The sequence below is a fragment of the Tachysurus vachellii genome, chromosome 12 (genome assembly GCF_030014155.1).
Source record: "Tachysurus vachellii isolate PV-2020 chromosome 12, HZAU_Pvac_v1, whole genome shotgun sequence".
Classification (NCBI taxonomy): Eukaryota; Metazoa; Chordata; class Actinopteri; order Siluriformes; family Bagridae; genus Tachysurus; species Tachysurus vachellii.
This window is the reverse complement of record NC_083471.1, coordinates 9858867-9882628: the sequence shown is the minus strand read 5'-3', so window position 1 is coordinate 9882628 and position 23762 is coordinate 9858867. Positions and strand designations below refer to the sequence as shown.

General features: G+C 38.6%; 1 protein-coding gene across 2 annotated transcripts in view; it reads left to right on the top strand.

The window, feature by feature from the left end:
* The window catches only part of LOC132855215 (E3 ubiquitin-protein ligase rnf213-alpha-like), a 41055-nt gene that overhangs the window by 4663 nt on the left and 12630 nt on the right, over positions 1 to 23762 (top strand). For both annotated transcript variants that reach the window (XM_060884011.1, XM_060884010.1), the window contains exons 6-28: positions 339 to 482; positions 796 to 966; positions 1655 to 3176; positions 3352 to 3545; positions 4045 to 4200; positions 4564 to 8085; positions 8188 to 8324; positions 8557 to 8655; positions 12984 to 13099; positions 13326 to 13451; positions 13585 to 13631; positions 13972 to 14113; positions 14341 to 14479; positions 14605 to 14787; positions 15757 to 15887; positions 19765 to 19925; positions 20319 to 20504; positions 20630 to 20811; positions 20976 to 21096; positions 21194 to 21291; positions 22664 to 22831; positions 22945 to 23096; positions 23376 to 23463. In XM_060884011.1, coding sequence (XP_060739994.1) covers positions 339 to 482; positions 796 to 966; positions 1655 to 3176; positions 3352 to 3545; positions 4045 to 4200; positions 4564 to 8085; positions 8188 to 8324; positions 8557 to 8655; positions 12984 to 13099; positions 13326 to 13451; positions 13585 to 13631; positions 13972 to 14113; positions 14341 to 14479; positions 14605 to 14787; positions 15757 to 15887; positions 19765 to 19925; positions 20319 to 20504; positions 20630 to 20811; positions 20976 to 21096; positions 21194 to 21291; positions 22664 to 22831; positions 22945 to 23096; positions 23376 to 23463 — 7985 coding nt within the window. The remainder of the gene's footprint in view (positions 1 to 338; positions 483 to 795; positions 967 to 1654; positions 3177 to 3351; positions 3546 to 4044; positions 4201 to 4563; positions 8086 to 8187; positions 8325 to 8556; positions 8656 to 12983; positions 13100 to 13325; positions 13452 to 13584; positions 13632 to 13971; positions 14114 to 14340; positions 14480 to 14604; positions 14788 to 15756; positions 15888 to 19764; positions 19926 to 20318; positions 20505 to 20629; positions 20812 to 20975; positions 21097 to 21193; positions 21292 to 22663; positions 22832 to 22944; positions 23097 to 23375; positions 23464 to 23762) is intronic.

The following is a 23762-nucleotide window of genomic DNA, read 5'->3' as shown; positions in this document are numbered from 1 at the left end:
GGAATGCATGAACTAGCTTCTCAGCATCGGATACAGACAGGATGTTTCTCAGCTTGGCAATATTTCTAAGGTGGAAGAAGGCTGTTTTTTTAGTAGACAGGATTGTGTCTAGGCATAGGCTACAAAACATTTAACTTTTTGGAGGTTCTGTGGCCTCCAAAATTCTTAAATGGAAGAAGTTTGGGACAATCTGAACTCTTCCCTTACAGTATCTGTTTAGCTTGAGCACATGAAACCACAGTTCTATCTTTAATCTCAGCTTAATATGTTATATCTCTGATATGTTATATCTCTATCTGTCACCTTACATTATAAACATGTTATAATATTTTTAACAGAAAGACTCCTGCACCAACATGGAGTGGCTCAAAATTGCCTATGAGACTCATGGTTCTGTTGAGAGGTCGTCTTTGCAACAGGCCACAGATATCAATGACAATGGGATTTACATAATCAAAATTCCATCTGATGCACAGAGAAAGGTGAAATATTCAAATCTGTTACTTATTACACTCAGTTTATAGCTTATTTACTGAATATATTACAAATGCCCAGTGTTATGCGATTCTCTTTTCTTACATTTCTTCATAGAGCTGCTATATCTGTTTATGGTTTTTTATTTAATTTATGGTTATTTGTTAGAATTAATTTAAAAAAAGAAAAGTAACCAATAGCAAACACTGTATCTAAACTTGTAGATACAAATTTACAAATTCTATCTTGCAAAAGGTGGGGTAGTTGTACTAAATGACTCCCAAGATGCAATCCCTAATGATGTTTTACTTTGTTTTTAAGATTAATCTAGAAAATTGCCTCACATTAAGGTGCAAGGAAAAGTTGTCTGATGGACAGGATGCAAAATACAGAACATACGGTCTTGCTGAGCTTCAAGATCTGCACAACAAGCTGATGCTGATTACTGTCAGTGTTAAAAATCGAGAGGATGAAATCACAACCTACATTGAGGTAGGTTTATGATTGGAGTTATAATGTTCTCCACCACTTTTAGCTGTGATGTGTTTACATATATATATATTAGTTTTTATATATAACTTAAAAACTAAATGGCTCAGAATCAAATGCAAGTTAGTCTCATTTCATTTTTGTTTTCATTCCTCTTCTGGCAAAATCTGTTAACGTTTTTTACTTTTTTCATAGCTTTTTGCAAATTCCAAACATCCCTACTTTTTATCCTATCAATTTGATCCAAATTCTTCCCTCAAATGTCAAGCAAAGTGATGTGGTTAGTAAATACTGGAGTAATGCTAAAGGTTAAACATCTGATTACAAAAGACTTTTTAGAGAATCTGTGTTGTTTTCAACATCTGTTAGCTAGTTATGTAGCTACCTAAGTTAGACATGACAACCTTGACTAATTAAAGAGCAGGGAGGATCATGTCTGGAAGGTGTTTTAAGGAACAGGCCATTACTTGGTAAGGCTGAATATTTAACATATTCCTCTGCAATACAATAGAAAAAATTAAAAATAACCCTACTTTAACATCATTACTCGTGTTTATCAAGACCTTCAGAAAACATGAATTTTAAAGTCAGGAGTGTTGAAACTAAGCTGTGCAGAGCAATAGATCTAACACAGTAATAACTACACTTGCTATTCAAAAAAAAAGGCTATAGTATTGATCTCTTTTTTCAGATTTTGGAGCAGATAATAAATGTGGGAAAGTGCTTCCTTGACTTCCGTGATGCTGGACATATTCTCTTTAAAGACTGGGAGATGACTGCCTACTGCCAACAAACACATGATATTAAAATATGGGTGAAGTTTGGTATTGCGAATGTAGAGATCAAAGGTCACAGATCGTTGCTAGTTGAGTTGAAAGGACTGTGTGAAAGCATGAGGAGCTGTCTCTATGAATGGTTAAAGTACACAGAGCAGAAAAGGAACACTTACTACTACTTAAATTTCTTCACAGCAAAGCAGCTAGTCTATCTGTGTTGCTCTGTGGCTGAATATCGGATTGGGTGGAAGAACATTAGCACTAGTCTTCTCAACATGTTAGCCATCATGAAGGACGACATCCAAGAAAGTGATCTGCAGAACGCTCTCACCAGAGCACTCGAAACCCCAGTTGAAAGTGCTGGATCCCAAGCATCAATCGAGCTTAAGAAGTTCCTCAGTGATTATCCAGACATGATAGAGTATTTTCTCGATACTGGTTTTACAGAGGAAGAGACCAAAGCAGCAATTATATATTGTGAGGAAGATGAGCAAGTAGAAGGAGGAGATACAGACTCAAGGACTGTAGAGGAGTATCGAGACAGTGTGATGCAATGCATTGATGATCATCAGAATGATGAAGAATGGGTCAATGAGTGGTGTGAGAAATACGAGACAAGGCGGGATAGTGTCCTTAAAAATCAAATGAAATTCAAAGGTGGACTCACGACAGAAGAAGTTTCTTTTTCAATGACACAGGAGCAGATTGCAGCAGCATTTGACAACTTGGAAAATTCTGATGAGAAGATTGTAATGCTTTGGAAGACATACCACAACAAACTCTCAGGACTCGTATCAGACAAGTTTGTAGACTTAGATGTTCTTGGAGAAACCATGAACCATCTTGCTAAATCTGCTGAAGTAACTGTGACACGAAAACTGCCAATCACTTTGGAAAGGGGCAAACCCAACCTGATTTCCTGTAAAGATGTTGAAATGCTTCCATTTTGCTTATCACTGTACAGTGATAAAGAGCAGTCATTGCCAACCTATGATGAAATTCTGGTCTGTACCTCTGAGACGACTGCAGAAGAGGTGGAACTGATCATTAGGAGAGCTGTACAACCTGGCAGCACACATGAGAAGATCTACTGCTTACTGAATGCAGACCAACTAAATCATGATGTGTCTCGGAATTTCGAGTCCATTTTTTACAAAAAAACTCAGGAGTCACATGTCCAGGGAGGCGCGTATAAGAACGATTACCAGTTAATTATTTTTTGTGACTCAAAGGCATATCACAGTTATGTTGCCACTGCTTTTGACATGTTTAAGAGGACGGTTACCGAGAATCCAAATCAAAATGAGGGAATTAAACAGTACCTCCTTCACAAGCACCAAACTTCCTCAGAAGCTGGAACTGCATTTACAGAATTGAACCAACCTGATAAATTTCAGCTGAAAACAAAAATCATTTTCTCAGAAAATGCAGGAATGGGTAAGAACCCTTTAAATTATAAAATATAATTTAAGTGTAATAATAAAAATAATAAAATATAATTTAAGTGTAAGTGGCATTTTATACTGATTGTGTGTGTTTCTCAAATCAGCTGAATGTTCTGGACTTGTGTCCTTTTGGACTTGATGATTTTTTTAAATGTGTTCCACAACAGGAAAATCCCTGTATGTGAAAAATCTTGTGAAAGAGTCTGAAGGAAGCCTCAGAAGTGCAGGATTTACTCATAAAACAATCCGTATAAACCAGTCGCACCTGAGGACAGAGGACATTGTCTCTGAGCTGCGGCAGTATGAGGACAAACCCACAGACAAATTCCCGAGAATCTTTCACTTTGACATTCCTCCTGTGGTTAGTATTTTTATTGTATAATATTTTCCCAACATGTAATCTCGATGCCCTAGTTTAAACCAGAATCACAAAGAGAGTAAAGCACTGGTTATTAAGCAGTTATCTTGTGGTTTGCAATTAATTAAGTGTGCTCATGAAGTGCTGAAAAAACATCACAAATAATCCAGAATAAAGGGTTGGTACATCAGTTGTAAAAAGGTGTGTGATCAGTTAGCTGGTAACTGTGTATGTGACACTACACCTAGTGTGTGGGTGTTGTAGTCACTGTTTGTAGTTCATAGTGCATTCTGGGAAATGGAGTTTGATGATGATTCTGGAGATGACATGACAGCTGGGAGTTTCTGTCCTGAGTTGTGTGATGGAGGCCGTTCTGTGACACTGCTAAATGGCGATAAATCGCTAAAGGCTGAGAGACATTCCCCACATCTAGTCTACTGTGAACACAACTCTGCTGTACTGTATATCATTTACTGACTCCCACACTAAATTCTCTGTTCAGGTGACAAAAGGACTGTACACCTTTCTGCTGCAGCTGTTTGTGTTGAGGTGTTTCCAGAGCCCTGATGGGATCATATGGAGATACAATCACTCCCACATTTACTTGGTGGAATACACAAAACGAAAGCACAGGGAATGTGACCGGCACAGCTCTGAGGTAATCACCAGGCTTAGATTTAATGCTGTAAATATGTTGTTTAATGCTAGATACTGCTGATTTCATGTTTGCACTGGATTCTGCTTTATTATAATTCATTTTTATTTCATAAACACACACAAGCTTCTCTAGCAAGTGGGTTTAAACATCAACTGTATATATCCTGTAATGTTAAAAGGCGAGTCCTTCATGTAGTGTATTCATATTTATTCAGTTTTCTAGACATTTAGGAAAAAAACTTGGTTAATTAAAATCTAATGTATTAAAGTTACCTTTTATAAATATTGTATTAAGGTGAATTAAGATCTGGTTTTAAACATTTAGTAAAACCATAACTACTTCTGTAATTATTTTTACTCTCAGATTTCATCTCAAGTAGAAGATGCATTTTTGGAAATGTTGCCATCTGTGAAGTGTCTTTCCCCTGAGGAAACCCTGAGACACCTAGAGCAGCAAGGATCGTATGATAAAAACTACCAGCTCATGGACAATGCAGAGTTTTGTAGTGAAGCCTTTCAGCGCACTTACCAATACTTTAAAATCTACAGACTAAAACAAGACCAACTGGAGAGCTTCTCGTTCAGTCCTGGATCTGTAGAAGATTCACCAAAAGAATGGTTGGAGTGCCTGTTGCAGTTCTGTGACATTAAAAACCCATCTTGGGGAGAACTCAGAAATTTTACACACTTTCTAAACAGTCAGTTGAAGAAATGTGAGCAGTCTATTTTTTGTAGCGCTGCGTTAAAAGATGACCTGACAGGCTTTAAAAAATTTGTTGTGAAATTCATGATGACAATGTCCAAGGATTTTTCCATGAGATCTCTGAAGACATCGGATGACAGTGATGAGGCAGCAGAAGACGGAGCAGCAGAAGACATAGTTCTCAGAGAATTTCAGCTGCGAAGACGATGGGAACAACAGGCACATCCTTACATCTTATTCAATGCAGATAATGAGTCCATGACGTTTTTAGGATTTCACATTCACAATTTAGATGCAGTTGATGCTCAGACTAAGGTGGTAGTGGAAAAGAGGATTATTGATAAGAGACTTTTTAGCCAGTTGTCAGCTCAAAGAGTGCCCTTTAACATTAACTTTGAGCAACTGCTTCGTGTTGAACAACTTGATATTATTGGCAGAGTGCTGGGAGTCAGTACCGTGATGGATCCAGATGATACGTATCAGTTGACTTTAGATAATGTGATGAAAATCCTTGCGATTCACCTTCGATTTGAATCTGACATTCCTGTGATCATCATGGGAGAAACAGGATGTGGAAAGACCCGACTGGTCCAGTTCATGTGTGACCTGCTGAGATCAGGGAAGCAGAGACAAAACCTGATTGTAGTGCGAGTGCATGGAGGCACATCATCAGAGGTCATTTACCAGAAAGTGAGGAAGGCAATCGAGATTTCAAAAGAGAACGAAAAGTATAATTTGGATACAGTGCTGTTCTTTGATGAAGCTAATACAACAGAAGCTGTTAATGCAATCAAAGAGGTGATGTGTGACAAGACGGTGAATGGGGAACAAATTGATGCACCTCGCCTTAAGATCATTGCAGCGTGTAATCCCTACAGAAAGCACTCAAAGGAGGCCATAGAGCAACTGGAAAGAGCTGGACTGGGATACAGAGTCAGAAGTGAGAATACGGAGGAGAAACTTGGGCAGATACCAATGCGTCAGCTGGTCTACAGAGTTCAGCCATTACCACCAAGCCTTACTCCTCTGGTGTGGGACTTTGGAAAGTTAAATGAGCTCACACAGGAGCTTTATATCACACAGATGGTCAAGACTTTCTTTTGCAAAGAAAACCTCCCCAATGCTGAACAGCAGGCTTTATTTACAAAGGTAATCTCTGCCTCTCAGAAGCATATGGCAGAGCTTACTGATGAATGCCGGATGGTCAGTCTCAGAGACATAGAGCGATGCTTGAAAACAGTCATGTGGTTTTATCAACAAAGGCAAGAATTATTTAAGGAAATCGACAAAATTAGAGGAAACAAAGGAGGCATTGATGATCTGGTGCGATCTCTTATTCTTGCAGTCGGAGTCTGCTACATGGCTTCACTAGAGAAACGAAATGAATACTTGGAACAAGTTTCAAAAGCTTTCTCTCTGTCCTGCAGTGATATTCGGACAGAGATTGAGCTTTGTAAAGATGCATTAATCTTAAACGTTGACTGTCCAACTTCAGTGGCAAAGAATAAAGCTCTGAAAGAGAATGTATTCATGATGGTTGTGTGCATGAACTTAAGAATCCCTTTGTTTCTGGTTGGAAAACCTGGAAGCTCAAAGTCTTTGTCCAAGACAATTGCTGCTCATGCAATGCAGGGCAGGGCTTCTCCAAATGATCTTTTTAAAGGATACAAGCAGGCACAGCTGGCCTCATTCCAGTGCAGCCCACACTCATCTCCTGATGGCATCATCTCAATATTCAGGCAGTGTGCACAGTTTCAGAATGAGAAAAATTTGAACGAATATGTTGCTGTTGTGGTCCTGGATGAAATTGGACTGGCAGAAGACTCTCCAAAAATGCCACTGAAAACATTACACCCCCTCCTGGAATACGGATGTGTTGATGATGAAAGTCCTAATGAGTTCAAGAAAGTTGGATTTATTGGAATTTCCAACTGGTCATTGGATCCAGCAAAGATGAATCGTGGTATTTTGGTTCTGAGAACATCTCCTGAGACAGAGGAGCTGGAAAGCACAGCTCGTGACATTTGTTCAAGTGATAAGGAACCAGTCAAGCATGTTGCATGTTTGATTCCAAAGCTTACCCAGTTCTACTTAAAAGTGCTTAAAGAACAGAAAACTGAATTCTTTGGACTCAGGGATTTTTACAGTCTCGTAAAGTTGATTGTGTCTTATGCCGTTACAGAAAATGGCAGTCCATCAGATGAGGATCTAACGAGAGCTGTGCAAAGGAATTTTGATGGTTTGGATTCTCTCAATGTTTTGGAAATTTTTTCAACTCTTTATAAATCAAGAACTAAGAAATGTGACACGGTCTCACTTCTCAGAGAAAACCTGGACATAAGGACCTCAGGATTTACTTCCAGGTACCTTCTTCTGCCGACAATCAATCATGCTGCTCTTCAGATTTTAAAATCCCAGAACATCATTGATGAAAGCAGTGTTGAAATCATCTTTGGCTCAGGATTTCCACATGATGAGGAATACTCTCAGGTTTGTCGCACAGTAAACAGAGTAAAAACATGCATGGAGACAGGAAGGTCAGTTGTCCTTCTCAATATTCAGAGCCTATATGAGAGTCTCTATGATGCTTTGAATCAATGCTACGTTAAATTAGGTGGGAGTTACTACGTCGACCTGGGACTAGGATCCCATAGAGTTAAATGCAGAGTCAAAGATGAATTTCGACTGATTGTCATTGAAGAGAAGAGAACAGTGTATGAGCAGTTCCCAACACCACTGCTAAATCGACTGGAAAAACACTGCTTGGAGATGAGCAATATTCTCCCAGACCATGCTCAGGAGATGAAGACTGAATTGGAGGACTGGCTAAACCTATTTGTTACACGGGATTCAAATGAACGAGACCAGCTCCTTACCACCAGTAGGAAATACGACACTATAGTTGGCTACACAGAAGACACATGCGCGTCTATCCTTCTGGAGTGCGCTCCACAAATATTGTCCCAGGAACTGGATCAAGATGAGAGAGTGAAAGTTCTTGAAAAGGCGCAGGAAATGCTTCTACAGTGTGCAACCCCAGATTCAGTTTTGAGAGCAACTAATTACATGGAGGAACATTCTGAGAGATTTCTTGAGGTGTATTTTGCAAAGCAGCCACATGGCAACCTAATAGAAGCTTTAAGAAAATACAGAGAGACTCAAACTGATGGAATTTCCCTTGAGGTTTGCTTTACATGTGTATTTGTCACCCCATTTTACTTCATAGAATTATATATAATAATGCATTAAATTAATTGTTTTATTATGACTCATTATTTAAAACAGGTATCCACATATTCTCGATTGCTCAATAAAAGAGATGTGAAGAAAATCACTAAGGAGCTTGACATTGTGGAAAGTGATTCCTGTCTCTTCCTGCTGAATGAATTTTACACAGAGCAGTCATTTTCTCAAACAGTGAGGTAATAATGTTACTGGATGTAGTAATAATAATAATAATAATAATAATAATAATAATAATAATAATAATAATAATAATAATAATAATAATACATATATTAACAATAGAAATATCTTAGAATTATTTTACAATGATTTTAAGTAAACAAATTCATCTATACTATTCTAAAAGATAATCTGTAGACTTGTTGGTGCTTTCCAGTATTGTGACCAAAGTGATTTTGTTTCTTCTAGTGAATTTGTTGCTGCTGATGCAGGAGCACGCAAACTCCTGCTTCTGCAGTCTTACTTTAATGATCCAAAACAAAGTCAGCGACTTCTCTTCTGTGTGAGGTAAAAACAGAAACCAATGAATAATATATTACTGTACTGTATGTTCATGGGTTTTGCATGTTTTCAAGCATTAAATTTGTTTATAAGCTGAGTTGGACATTTAAAAACTGCCATTTAAGAAGTAAAGATTAGCAAAACAACCAAGGAATATGTAACCGCGTGGGTGCCTTTCAAGCAAATCCATGGCCACCAGCATGCCTCTTTATAAGCTCTTCACATACCTGCAAGTAGCGTAACTTGCAACACCTGTGCGCGCCGCTATTTAAGATCCTGAGTTTCGGCACTCGGTGTGTGGATATGGTCTTTGCCAGAGTTAGAACAGTAATACGTATCAGAGTATGTAGCGCTCTGAGAGGTAATATATACACGCACCAGAAGGAGTTATAAAAAAAATTCTGCTTGGCATAACCTAAGAGGTAATATAACGCTAAGAGGTCGAAAAGAAGAAGCATTTTGATTGAGTTTTCAGAGTGATAACCTGTATTGGAGCGCACATTGCTCTGAGAGGTAATTTTCCATGAAGCAAGGAGTTTACGCTTCTGTGCTCATCTTCGACTGATTCTTCCATGCCTGCCTGGTGTAACGATAGGGGGGCTTTGCCTCTGTGGAACAAACCCTGCTTTGGGCATCCCCCGTCAACACAAGCATTTCATATACAGTCTATATATATATATATATATATATATGTGTGTGTGTGTGTGTCACAAGCTTACCCCCTGAACTTTCCCATTATTTATATTTGCACCATTTTAATCCTATCCTGCCATCACTCCCTTCAGCAAGTTTCTGATCAGCTGTAGACAGCCCTTCAGGTAATGTTCCTCAGGTCAGCAGCTTGTAGACGGCCGCCTCTACGGTTCCAGAAACACGTTTGCCACCACCACGTTTGACTGGGTCTTCTGCTTCTGGTTGCAGCTGCATAATCCGCAAATAGACTGGGCCATACAGTCAGTCGTGGTCTGTGGCTCTCATATGCAGTTAATAAATGCCCTGGCAGTTTTCCAGCACCTCATCAAAGAGGTCCTCAGGGAGACCATGAATCGCTATGCCTTTGTATACCCGGACGACATTCTCATCTGCAGCAGTTCATGGAAGGATCATGTCGTTCAGGTCTGCCGAGTCTTGCAGCTTTTCCTTGAAAATGGCCAATACATGAAGCTTGGGAAATCACAGTTCCATGCGAATACCATCACTTTCCTGGGCTTTTTGGTCTCTTAGGACTGCCTGAGCTTGAATCCACTCAGGATCAGGGCGGCCAAGGAATGGCCTCGGCCATCCTCAGTTGGTGCAGTCCAATGCTTTCTGGGCTTCACTAACTTTTTCCAGCACCTTGTGGGCAAATTTAGTACCTTTTTCCAGTACCTTGTGTCCAAGATGCTTTAGGGGAGGTTTGTATTGTATTTGTTGAAGGAGAGGCATATTTCGGCCCCCGTGCTTCAGGTGCCTGATACAGAGGTCCAGTTCATAGTTGTGGTCGACGCCCGTGACATAGGAGTAGGGGCCTTTCTGTACCAGTGGTCAGGAGCAAAGAGCTGCACACATTTCTCTTGCTGGCTGATGGTGCCAGAGAGGAATTACGATGTAGGGGATTGTGAGCTCCTGGCCATTAAATTGGCTCTGGAGGAGTGGAGGCATTGTCTGGAGGGGGCCAAGCACCCATTCCTTATCCAGACGGACCACAAAAATCTGACTTACATCCAGCAGGACAAGAGACTGAACCTCGACTGGCCAGGTGGTCCCTGTTCTTGGCTCAGTTTGATTTTACCCTTTCTTTCAAACCTGGCTCGAAGAATGTCAAACCAGACACACTCTCTTGCCAGTGCGACACCCAGGCAGAGGACCCCAATGTTCAGAGGATGTTCAGGCTTTTGTGGCTGCCTGCCAGACATGCGCCCAAACCAATGAGCCCCTGACGCACACACAGGGTTTGCTCCAGCCCTTGCCTATACCGTCCCATCTGTGGTCACACCTATCTCTGGATGTCATCACCGGCCTGCCTTGCTCCCAGGGAATGAGTGTGATCCTGGTGGTAGTGGACCAGTTCTCTAAGGCAGGCAAATTTGTCCCACTGCCCAAACTTTCCTTAGCCAAGGAGATCTCGATTCTTCTGGTTCCTCTCAAGGTTTCTTCCTTTACCAATCTAAGGGAGTTTTTCCTTGCCACTGTTGCCTGAGCCCTCAGACTTGCTCATTGGGGACAAATACACATACACACATACATACATACATACATACACACTGTGAACTGTATATATCTTGAATTTTTATTATATTAATTCTTTATACTTCTCCTTATGTTTATCTTTTGTTTTATGTTTATGTTCTGTAAAGCTGCTTTGTGACAATGTCCATTGTAAAAAGCGCTATACAAATAAACTTGAATTGAATTGAATTGAATTGAATCTCTGCCATTTATTGATAACTTTAGAGAGGTCCCCCTAGTAGTGGAAAACTTTTTGTTATTTAACACCCTTTTGGCTTGGGAAGATGCCAGAAAGTATTTCCGTCTCCCCAAAAGTCTGACTATGCAATCCCCAATCACTTTGAACCCTGATTTCCCTGCTTTGTTAGCCAATGTCGGCCTTCAGTCCTGGGCAGAAAAAGGTATTTCTAATTTAAGCAGCTTATTTTCAGGCAGGATACTAAAATCTTTTGATACATTCAGAATGGATTACCAAATTCCTAAAACTGATTTTTTTTCAAATTTCTCCAATTTCGTCATTTTATTCAGTCTGAAATAAGACGGGAAAATTCGCTGGGAACTCTCGGATATTGAGCATAGTCTGCTTCTGCCAGGGGCATTAAAGAGTCAGATTTCTTATCTGTATTCTCAGTTATCAGGAACCTCCTCGCCCTTAAATCCTTTGAGAAAGGTCTGGGAAAGGGATATGGGCCAACCATTTACTGATGACTAATGGCTTTCTATATGTGAGGAGGTTTTTCATAAATCAACCTCAAGCTCTGTGCATGAGCAAAACTTTAAATTCATATACAGGACATATCTTACCCCAGTGTGCCTCCATAAAATGTACCCAAATGTATCTAAGCTGTGTTTTAAATGTAAATCTGAAATAGGAACATTGGTGCATTTATTCTGGGACTGCAAGAACATTCAACCTTTTTGGCATGAGGTACATGATATGGTTCAGAAGATGCTGGCCAGAAATTTCACTATGTCCCCAACTATATATTTACTTAACTGCAAAACATCACTTGATTTCTCTACTGCTTCTCACGCTTTGTTAAATTTAATTTCTTATTTGGCAAAGAAATGCATACTTATTCTATGGTCATCTCCACAGGTACCAAATCTAGAGATGTGTTTGGCACAAGTGGCTAATCTTCTCCCTTTGGAAAAACTTACGCATGACTTGCAGAACAAATCTGAATTGTTTTGGCGGGGATGGGCCCCTTTGTGGGATTTACTTGAACAAGCCAGACCCCAACCCTGACCTGTTTTGATTTGCCCTTTGCCTTTCCACAGTCACTCTCATATTAAAAATGCATTGTTATATTGTTACTAATATGTTTGAATGTATACTGTGTGTGCTGATTGATTGGCTCTGTTATTTTTTGTTTGAGTTCTAATAAGAAATCAATAACATTATATTTAGAAAAAAATATAATGTTTATATTTTTAATGTTTATATTATATATTAAACATATATTAAAATGGGGGTAACTCATATATATATATATATATATATATATATATATATGAGTTACCCCCATTTTAATTCTATCCTGCACCATTTTAATCCTATCCTGTCATCACTCCCTATTCGGCCACACACTTGGTAGACAGTTTGTAGGCAGCTAATGAAAGAATAACAATTATTTTTGGACCTGACAGTATATTAAAATGTTTTTGTCCCTTATTGCAGTAATTATTACTGTTATATATTTATACATGACATGGGTATGCCTAATTGTTGCTTGAACTACATTGAGATTAACTCAATACAAGACATTGAAGACATTGCTTAAGACATCGCATTATTTTATTCTGTTAACAAATCACTTTAAAATCGTGAACATAATTAAAACGTTTACATCCGGCACACAGGATGTAGGCACAATTAACTCTGCTAAATAGAAGTATGTGCTGCTTTATATGCTGGTGAATAATTACTGTGGTACATATTTATAAATGTGACTTAATTTAACTAAATAAACCTGCGTTTTATTGGAAGCCTTTTGTTACAAGACGGTCGTGTAGATGCTGATTAGAAACCTTAATTTGTCTGTAAATACACCACAGTAATAATGTAACGTCTGTTAATAGTTCATCTAAAAGCTTCCTGTTTATTAAATGTGTGAAACTTTCAGACACAGCATTTCACGGATCAGATGTTCAGCCTCACATGGAGCTGCTTTTGATGTTGTCCTTCTCACAAGGCTCCCTCGGATTTCAGGCGGCTGTGGATATATTGCTACATTTGGAGGTTATTTCTGTTTAATATTTTTAATTGCAAAGTGCAATAAACAAAGCTGTAGCTTTTATAAATAATGTGCACAATAACCTTTATAAGGGTTTATACATAACCTGTACACTGTGAATCCAGACCCAGTAAACTAGCGTTATAGACTCCAAAGCACTTCTGTAAGTCACTCTGCATAAGGGCTTCTTCTGAATGTTTGAAATGTCACTGTGAATGTGTCTCCTTTTAGACGGCTGGGTTTCACTACACATAGATGAACTAATCGGAACTCCAGGATTTCCAGGAAAGATTTATGAACTGCAGAAATGCACGACTGTCTCAGAGACTCTCGCAAAAAGTTCCAATTCTGCAGCAGGTAATGTTGATATCACTTTGCAGCCTTTTGCAATTTTAATATCTTTTGCCCTGTAGTCTACTATAGTTATAGTCATATAGTGTTTGTATTATACTTATAATGTTGTTAAAGTAACTGTTTTACATATTTACAGGCAATCCTGATGTGGATAGTCCTAAAACCACATTTTCTGAAAAACAGGTAAGGGGTTTGTGTGTGTGTGCGTGTGTGTGTATGTGTTTTCTTCCACTGTACTCCACGTTCAACTTCAGCAGATGTAGAGGGATCTGCCACATTTTTCCATTGTTGGACTGTCACTGTGAAAATTAGACCTGTCCTTGCTTATCTCTGTGTGACTTGCATCCCTCTAAGCACCACTAGACTTTGAGTCCAGTGTTCGGGGCTTCTGGTCTGCCTGTGAAACAGCACTAATGTTTATATTGTCCACTGAAAGGAATTCTTTTGCTTTATGTTCAGAAATTTGTTCTGTGTGATTCTTTTTTAAATCAATATATGTTTATTATACCTTTTTTCCTTGCAGCATGTCTTGGTTGACACACACTTGTTAATGAAGAAGTCTTTACAGAAGGGAATTATGCAGCTACGCGACAAAGCAGATAACACACAAAGAGCAACAAAACGTATAGAGATTCTCCATGGGCTGCTACAGAATAAATACTCTGGTGAGAAGTCAAATGGAAACAATCTCTTTACTGAGTAACTGGAAATGATGCCTCACTATTTCAGTGTTGTGTGGCATTTAATGATCCCTCTATAGAAACAAAGTTATAAGCAGCTGCCTTTACTTCATCATTTTTATGTTCAAGCTCTAGTGCATGACTAGCTTATTCAGTTGTGTTTTTATCAGTAGGATGACAAAATGTACAGATTAATGAATTTGTTTCAACAGCATCTGATGCTTTTATTAAATCACTGGAAAGGAGAATAGTCAGTTTCCTCTCAGAGCTGGAGAAAAAGAAAGGAAAAGAGAACTGGGTTGTTGATCAGGCACTTTCTGATCGTTTTGTTGCCGAAGGCAGTTCATTCAGGTACATAAACATATTGCGTATAGTTTATATGAATTAAAGGTATTATAATAATAATAATAATAATAATAATAATAATAATGAGAAAAAGAATGAAATACTTGAATAAAAATGTATTTACTTTTCAGGCATGTGCTGTGGGTTCATCTGGAGGACAGCGTAGCCTTAGCCATTGCCCACATACTGGCAGTCATTGATGGAGACAACAACCTCGATAATCTGATCAATGATCAGCTGTTGGAAAAGTCTGACTTCTGGCTGAATGTGTTTCAGGAGGATCACTGGGATCTGCTGCACATTCCTGTCACTATGTCAGTATTCATTGTTGTTCTTATTTAAGGAAAAATGGGCTTTGTTTAAACCTTTTATGTTCATTTAAAATATTATTTTTTAGAACTTTAATTAATCTGTAATTAGTTCCATGGTTAATGCTGTTATAAATATGTGATATGTATAAGTATTCATTAATGTATTAAACACAGATCAGCCATAACAAAGCCAATTAGGGCTGTTTCGGTGGCACAAAGTTCCAAGAGATTGGCAGCAGATCCTTTCCTTCGGCACATCTCACAGATGCTGGATCAGTTTGAGATCTGGGATTTTTTGAGTCAACACTTTGAACTTTGTAATGTTCTTTAAATTCTTCCTGAATGGTTTATGCAGTGGGTCAAAGAGCATCCTCTTGCTGATAGAGGCCATGAATTCCAGGACCCAAGGTTGCCCAACAGAACATTGCCCAGAGCACCACACTACATCCATAAGCTTACCCTCTTCCCATAGTAACACACACACCCTGCGTACACATGTTGTAAATTGTGATTCATCAGACCAGGCCTCCTTCCTTTGCTGCTCCATGGTCCAGTTCTGATGTGTCCAGTTCTCCTTCCACTGTAGGAACTTTGGGTAATGTAAAGGAGTCAGCATGGTCCTGCTGATGCTCTGCAATTGCATATACTGTGATGCTCTGTGTGATCTGACTCCTTTCTATAAAAACTAGCAGTCACTTTTTACTACAATTTTTATCTACAGTAGCTTTCTGTGGGTTCCGACAAGATAGACTAGCCTTTACTTCTCCATGATTCTTGTGCTCCATGACCCTGTCTTTGTGTTCATCAATTACTTTACCTGTCAGTGGGTTTAATGTTGACTGATGGCTGATCGATGTATATGTTTTTATATGTATTGTCATTGGACTTGCCTTACTTTAATTTAGATATATTTCATTTATATTTTATCATTTTTAGAATTTTAATATATTTTTTTCCTGCTCCATTTTCCAGCTATCAGGGGTCGGTATCTGTTCTCTCAACAAGTGGAGACCAGACAAAGTCATGGACTTGTCATTTCCCATTTAGCTGGGCTTTAAAAGAGAGATTTGAGAAGATTTGGTCATGTGTCATCAATCTAGAAGGTAATACATGCACATACATGATGTTTGAGCTGCCTGAAACACTGATGTTTTTTCTTTACATTATTATACAATTCAAAAAATACAATACAGTATTTGAAACTTACAGTACGCTACTTAAATGATATTAATTACATTGCTGAAATTTCATGTGGTAAAATTGATGACATACCGAGGGCTGTGTGGATGCTAATGTGGATTTATTAAACAAAACCTAATAAGATTGAAGCACGATGTGCACAGATAAAATTAAATGCAAACCCTCTAGAAATCATGGCAAAAAGAAATGTGTATTTATAACAGCAAGAACATTTTTACTGGTGTAACTGAATGTTTAGATTTTCAGCATTTACTGCTATTTATAGGTAGATATGTGTAACGACAGAGCATAGCACATTTTGTATCATACCCTCAGTTTTTAAGGATGCAGAAATATTGGAACACGTCACTGTTTTTTTTTGCACAGGTATGTCCTGTTAGATTATTATTTAGACAGTAACTAGCTACATCAACACTTGATAGACATACTTTTGGCCTGTCCATGGGAGAAAAGCAAGCCATTTTGAAGCAAGAGAATCAGTTAGGGGCATTGCACATTCCTCATAGTCATTGCAACAATCTGTAATGTACTGAAAAACAAAATAACTGGTTTTCTGAGCAACAGCAGAGATGAAAAACTGCAGATCTGGTATGAAAACCCCAAAAACAAGTCCAGTGAAGTCACAATGCACCATTGGGAGAAGACTTCAAGAGCAGAAAAATAAAAGGGCAATAAACGATGGAAACCACTGATTCAGCAGTAAGAATCACAAGAGCAGACTGGATTGTGCTGAGATGAGACACAAAGGTTGTTCATCAGGAATAGTCTTGCAGCAAGACAATGATCCAAAACACATTGCCTATTCAACAGGAAATTCATCAGGGGGAAAGTGGAAGGTTTTAGACTGACCATGAGTCAACTGAGCAGCATTTCACATACTGAAGAGCAGTGCTGTGCTTGTTACTAAGAAATAGTATCTATTTACAGTTACTAGTTACTTCATTCAAAAAGTGACTCAATTACCTTGTTGATTACTTACACCAAAAAGTAACGCGTTACTGTTAAAAGTAACTTTTTAGTTACCTTTTTAAAGAACATTCTTTAATGTTCCCATTAATGCCCTTTTATGTGTTATGGTCTATACAATCACAAAACTGTTTGTTGATCTGTCCCTTTCTAACAGTGCGGTTAAAATCTAGTTGCTGTTGTTTGGCTGGAGGGGCTTAACTCACTTTGATTGTGTCCACTGACACCGGGTTTGCTTCTAGCTTTGTCGAGGCATATAGTTTCTGGAGGTGCTTCGACAGATTGGAGTTGCTGTTTATCACAGTAGATAGGACATTTGAACCAGAAAGACACAGCTTATATTTGACTAAAAGGTTTTTGTCTTTATGCTCAACTAAAGTGAAATAATGAGAATATTTCCACTTAGAGAAACTCGTTTTGCTCTCGCCTTGACTCGCCATTACTGCCACACATACTTGAATAAACGGAAACACACCCACAGTGCGGCGTCTTCATGTTTACAGTGGTTGGCATCCACCAATCCTACAGTACAATGCGTCACTGCTGTAAACAGGTTAGGCTGTAGGCTACACTTCAGCCTAAATGAACTAATTTAAAAAAGTAACGGATAAAGCACCATATGGTAACGGAGCTACTTTATTTAAAAAAGTAATGCATTACAGTATTAGTTACTGTCAAAAGTAACTGCGTTACAGTAACGTGTTACTAGTAACGCAGTACTAGTAACGCGTTATTGCCCAACACTGCTGAAGAGGAGCAAAATCAATTAATTAAAGTGTTATTTACTTTAATTTTACATATCAGACTTAACTGTTCCTTGCCTAAAATGAGCAAAGAAATGTAAAGTTTGAGTGGGTCTGATACCAAGAAAGTTCTGTGTTTTATGTCCTTTAATACATTTAGATGTGAATACCAGGTCAAGAAGCCTTTATTGTCATTTCAACCATATATAGCTGTTGCAGTACATAGTAAAATGAGACAGGATTTGAGACAGGTTTCTCCAGGATAGCGATGCTACCTAAAACAAATACAGAGCTAAAGACTTAGTAAGTAGTCCTAGCCACATAAAGTGCATCTGTGCAACCTGGTGCAAACAGTGCAGAAAAAGACAAACAGGACAGACAAGACAGACAAGACATTGCAGAACAAAAGACAGTGCAGACAAAAAGTTACAAGACAATACGAAAAATACAAAAAAGACAATATACAAAAAGTCTGAAATAATCCCTGAGATAATGTATAGGATTGTGCAAAAACAGCAAACGACTGAAATATTGTAAAGTATGTGCAAAATGACTGAAATGTTGGACAGTATGTGCAAAGAGCAAAAAAGTGTGCAGAACAGCATATAAACAGGTTGATGGGTGTAAGCAGCATGTAAACAGGTTGATGGATGTATATTGGAAGTGTTTGTGTTTGCTGTAGGTCTGTGCAGTCCATACAGATTATGTGCGTGTGTATGTTGTGCTCAGTACAGTTCAGTTCAGTTATTGAGAATTCTGATGGCTTGTGGGAAGAAACTGTTACACAGTCTGGTCGTGAGGGCCCGAATACTTCGGTACCTTTTTCCAGACAGCAGGAGGGTGAAGTGTGTGTGTGTGTGTGTGATGGGTGTGTGGGGTCATCAACAATGCTGTTGGCTTTGCGGATGCAGCGTGTGGTATAAGTGTCCATGATAGAGGGAAGAGACACTCCAATGATCTTCTCCGCTGTCCTCACTATACGCTGCAGGGTCTTGCGTTCTGATGATGCCGTTCCCAAACGAGATAGTGATGCAGCTGCTCAGAATGCTCTCAATGGTCCCTCTGTAGAACATGGTCAGGATGGGGGGAGGGAGATGTGCCTTTCTCAGACTTTGTAGGAAGTAGAGACTCTGCTGGGCTTTCTTGGTGATGGAGCTGGTGTTGAGTGACCAGGTGAGGTTCTCCACTAGATGAACACCAAGAAATTTGGTGCTCTTGACGATCTCTACAGATGATCCGTCGATGTTCAGCGGAGAGTGGTCGCTCTGTGCTCTTCTGAAGTCAACAACTATCTCTTTAGTTTTATCAACATTCAGAGACAGGTTGTTGGCTCTACACGAGGTAGTTAGCTGTTGCACCTCCTCCCTGTATGTTGACTCGTCATTCTTGCTGATGAGACCCACCACAGTCGTGTCATCGGCGAACTTGATATGGTTTGAACTGTGCATTGCTGCACAGTCATGAGTCAGCAAGGTGAACAGCAGTGGACTGAGCACGCAGCCCTGTGTGGCTCCAGTGTTCAGTGTGGTGGTGCTGGAAATGCTGTTCCCGATCCGGACTGACTGAGGTCTCCCAGTCAGGAAGTCCAGGATCCAGTTGCAGAGGGAGGTGTTTAGTCCCAGCAGGCTCAGCTTCCCAATCAAGTGCTGAGGAATGATTGTATTGAATGCTGAACTAAACAGCATGAACAGCATTCGTACATAAGTGTCTTTATTGTCCAGATGGGTGAGGGCTAAGTGGAGGGCTGTGGCAATGGCATAACAAAGGCGCTGCTCATGAAATAAAATCTGAAATTCCAAACAATCCCAAATTTCTTTGTAACCAATGTGACTGATTTTTTTTTCAACACAAGTGTTAATCCAAGTGTGTGATGAAGAATTCCCATTAAAATACACATTAGAATTTCACACCTGATGCGGGCAGCTAGAGGAAGTCAGTGTTGGAATAACAGCAGTGGGGTAGTGTGGGAGAACTTGCCTTAACCCTTCATATACCAATTGTGTGTGTGTGTGTGTGTGTGTGTGTGTGTGTGTGTGTGTGTGTGTGTGTGTGTGTGTGTGTGTGTGTGTAGGACCATGTGGTAAGCCTTCTAAAAGGTACTTTAAGAAGTTTGAAGAACTGATACCTCTCCCCTGGATTAAAAGCATCACACAAGGCCATAAGCTGTTTGCTCTGTTTTCTGAAGATCTTGTAAACATCTCAATGCCATCATGTCCACACGAGCTAAATAAGGTAAGTGAAGAAGAAAACTGCTGTACATCTTGGTAAATAATTAGTGGATTTGCTTTTGTGATCTTCAGAAAAATTAGGAGCAATAAAATAAATTCTACTGAGTTGATTTGTTGACTTAATGTTGCATAATTATAGATGGCCACAAGTTGCTTGTATAGACCAATCTCGTGGTGATATTAACCAAATAAATTACCAAACTCTAAAAAGGATGAATAACAATGTATTATGGTTATATATCATACTTTATACATAAATGGAAAAGAAATTATTTAAAGTGACAACCTATACTGAGAGAGTTTTTATGGAGGTCTCCCAGTGTCTGTAGGTTTCATTTGTGTTCTTTGGTTTTATTCTCGTTTTCAGTATATTTGATAAACCTGTTCTGTTCTGCAGTCTTTTTCAGATACACTCACTAGACTCACACCACGTCTCTATCACAATTTAACGGGAAAAGATCCTGACTCTGTTCCTCTGCCATGGCTGTATGTAGTTAATATGTATATGCATGACAACCATCAGCTTCTCTACACTTTATTTTCCCAAAACACAGATGTGGTCACTGCTGGGGAAGCAACTGAGGTAAGATTTATTTTTGTTTGAGTTTCATTTTTGCCATTCAGAAATCACTTCTCATCAAAAGAACACAATCATATACACTTGATACCAGTACTGAATATATATACTAATATATTGCTATTTTGAAGGCACTCAGCCAGGTTCTTCAGGGCCTTCAGCCAAAAGAAAATGAGCTGAAAGATTTTGTCAGCTGCCAGGAGTGGCTAAAGAAAGTGAAGTCCCTGTCTGTGACTGTTGACTTGATACTTTCAGATGACTCACCGGTATCATGTCATGCTGAAAACGCAGAAATGCTAATCACAAAAATCAAGTATGTTCTGACGTTCATTTAATACTTAAAGACAAATTAAAGACATATTAACAGGGGTTAGTTAACTGCAACACCTCGAAATATCAAGTTGCATCATACTGAAGTTACAGACATTTATGGCAAACAAAAAAAAACAGCCCACTGAAACCTGTTTCATATTTCAGACTTATTTGGCAAAGTAGCTGGATAATCTATCTACTGATGGACCACCTCCTACAAAGTGAGCTAGAAATGGAAAAAAAATTGCTGATCATTCTTGTAAGAAACCTGTTGTTTGCATGGAAGGTATGTCAATTATTTTCCATTCTTTTTAAGTTCAATAAATCATTATGCATTATTAATGATCATCCTGTAAATAACCCTCAATGTTTTATTTGTGCAGAAACTAAATTCAGAGGAAGGGAAACAGATGGAATTTGTGATTGATCAAGTCATCCTGACTCTGGCTAAATGTAGCAAGAATGCTTGTAATGTGTTTAAGTGAGTCTGTCAGATGAGAACAACAACAAACGTTTCACTTTAACACACACAAACATTAACAACCGATATCAGTATAATGATGAATAATGTGTATGTGCAGCTAAATATCTTAAATAACTTGAAGCTATGAGGGAAAACTATTGAGTCTGTACTGTATTGATCTTCACATTTAGCCATTTATATGTTTGAATTTATCAACTTTTTTACTGAGGTGTCAGTTTATAAGCATGTTGAATCAGCATGGCATCCACTGGTCCATGTTACAAGGAATTAAAGTGATTATACATCAATCAGCCTTAACATTAATACCACAGATTCACTGGTTGTAGTGAGGAACACTGATGATTTTGTTACAGTGTCACCTGTCAGGGTCTGATACATTAGATAGCAAGTGAAAAGACAGTTCTTGAAGTCGATGTGTTGGAAGCAGGAAAAATTAGTATGTGTATGAATCTGAGTGACTTTATCATGGGCCAAACTGTGATTTGTAGTCGTTTTGGTCAGAGATTCTCCAAAACAGCAGGTGCTGTGGAATGTTAATGATACCTTAATGTTGGATGCAAAATGCTCTATAAAAGTACAACCTGTGAACCAGTGTCAGGGTCATGGTCACCTAAGGCTTATTGATGTGTGTGTAGTGAAGGCCAGTTCATCTGGTCCGATCCCACATTAAAGCTTCTGTAGCACAAACTGCTGAAAACGTGACTGGTGGCTCTGATAGAAAGGTAATTTACACACTTCATTACAGCTCACTGCGTATGGAGCTATCAGAGTAACCATGCTGTTTCCTGTTCACCACCCAATGTTCTGCCCAGAAACCTTGAGTCCTGGAGTTCATGGCTTCTTTCAGCAGGATGTTGCTCACTGACACACTTCATAAACCACTCAGGGACAGTTTGAAGAACAATCTTAATTTGATCCAGCATCTGTTGGATGTGCCCAACAAACAAGTTCAAGATAAGTCCAAAAGAATCTGTTGCTAAAGTCTTAGTCTCAGATACCACAGCACACCATCAGAGGTCTGTGGAGTCCATGCCTCAGTGACTTAGAGCTGTTTTGGCTTTACAAAAAGGAACTGTACAATAGGCAGGTGGTTTTAATGTTATGACTGATCAGTGTATAAACAATATTAGAGTAATAAATAATTTTTTCTCTCCACAAATGTTCAGCGTTCTTTATTGAATTATGTAACATAAAGTTTGAGAGAACTTCAAAAACGTAAAGAAGGGTATTAAATGTCAATAATCGCCTTAGTGACTGACCAGTGTACATTGTACAATAGACAACTGACGGTTGTAAGAGGTCACTTGTAAACATATATAATAATTAAAGGTTAGACAGCTACTGTAAAACTTTTATTCTCTTATGTCAGAGTCGTATGTGGCTACTGTGATAACGACTTCACTGAGGAAAACACAGCTGAGGTGGAATGTGGACACATGTTTCACATATCTTGTTTAAAGGAACATGAAGACTCACAGTGTAGGAAGTGCAAAACACCGATCAGTCAAGACTACAAACCTTGTGGAGTTGTAGCCAAGTAAGAACATCTCAATTTACTGTTTATCATTTTATTCTTGCAGACAGAAATTCAAAGATTCTAACTTTTAGAAACTTTTGAGTGTACATTTCTTTTTTTTCCCGTTTTACCAGAGACACCTTTCTAAAAGTGAACAGATTTAGAAGAAAGTGCAATTCCTTCTTTGTGGAGTTCATGTGGAACTTTATCAGTAGCAAAGAGCAGCTGACTGACAACGTATTGAACAAACTCATGGACTATGTAAGATGTAGCCCATCTACAGAAGGTAATGATTTAAGAACTTGTAATGAAATGTACTGTAGTTTGTGTAAAGTGGGTGAATTAATCAGTATTTTATATCAAAATATCCTGAAATACACCAGATTGAGAATAATCGCAAAATATACGACTGAATTAGACAAAAAACTACCCGCAGTAGTGAAAATGGTCTTCAGATTTATGCTACATCATGAAAACAAACAAACAGTATTAAAATGAAATAAGAATGAATAACCTTAATGTATAAGATTGTTTCTTTTTAAGTGATATGAACATATTTTCATAGCTACAAGTGGGAGGTCCACGTTACAGCAGTACATGAACCCAGACCCGGCTGTCCAGTCTCTTATACTCAAGATCCTACTGAAATGCGGGTATTGTGTTCATTTAGATCTCTGCTCTTAGAAATGTTGATGAACAGCATCAGAGAGTAAAAGTAAAATGTGATGCAGTGGATCTAATAATTGTGAATACTGACCTCTAATTGAATGGCAGTGGTTTTCTTGCAGTGTATGTTTAAGAGAATATATTAAGCTATACCAATAATGTTTTCACTTCTGACCAATCAGAATCTAGAATTTGTTAGCACTGTGATATTTGTATTATCATACTATTCTTTTTAACTAAAATCACCTAATCAGCTAAAATTGAGAGCTGGTGTTTGTTTTTGTTT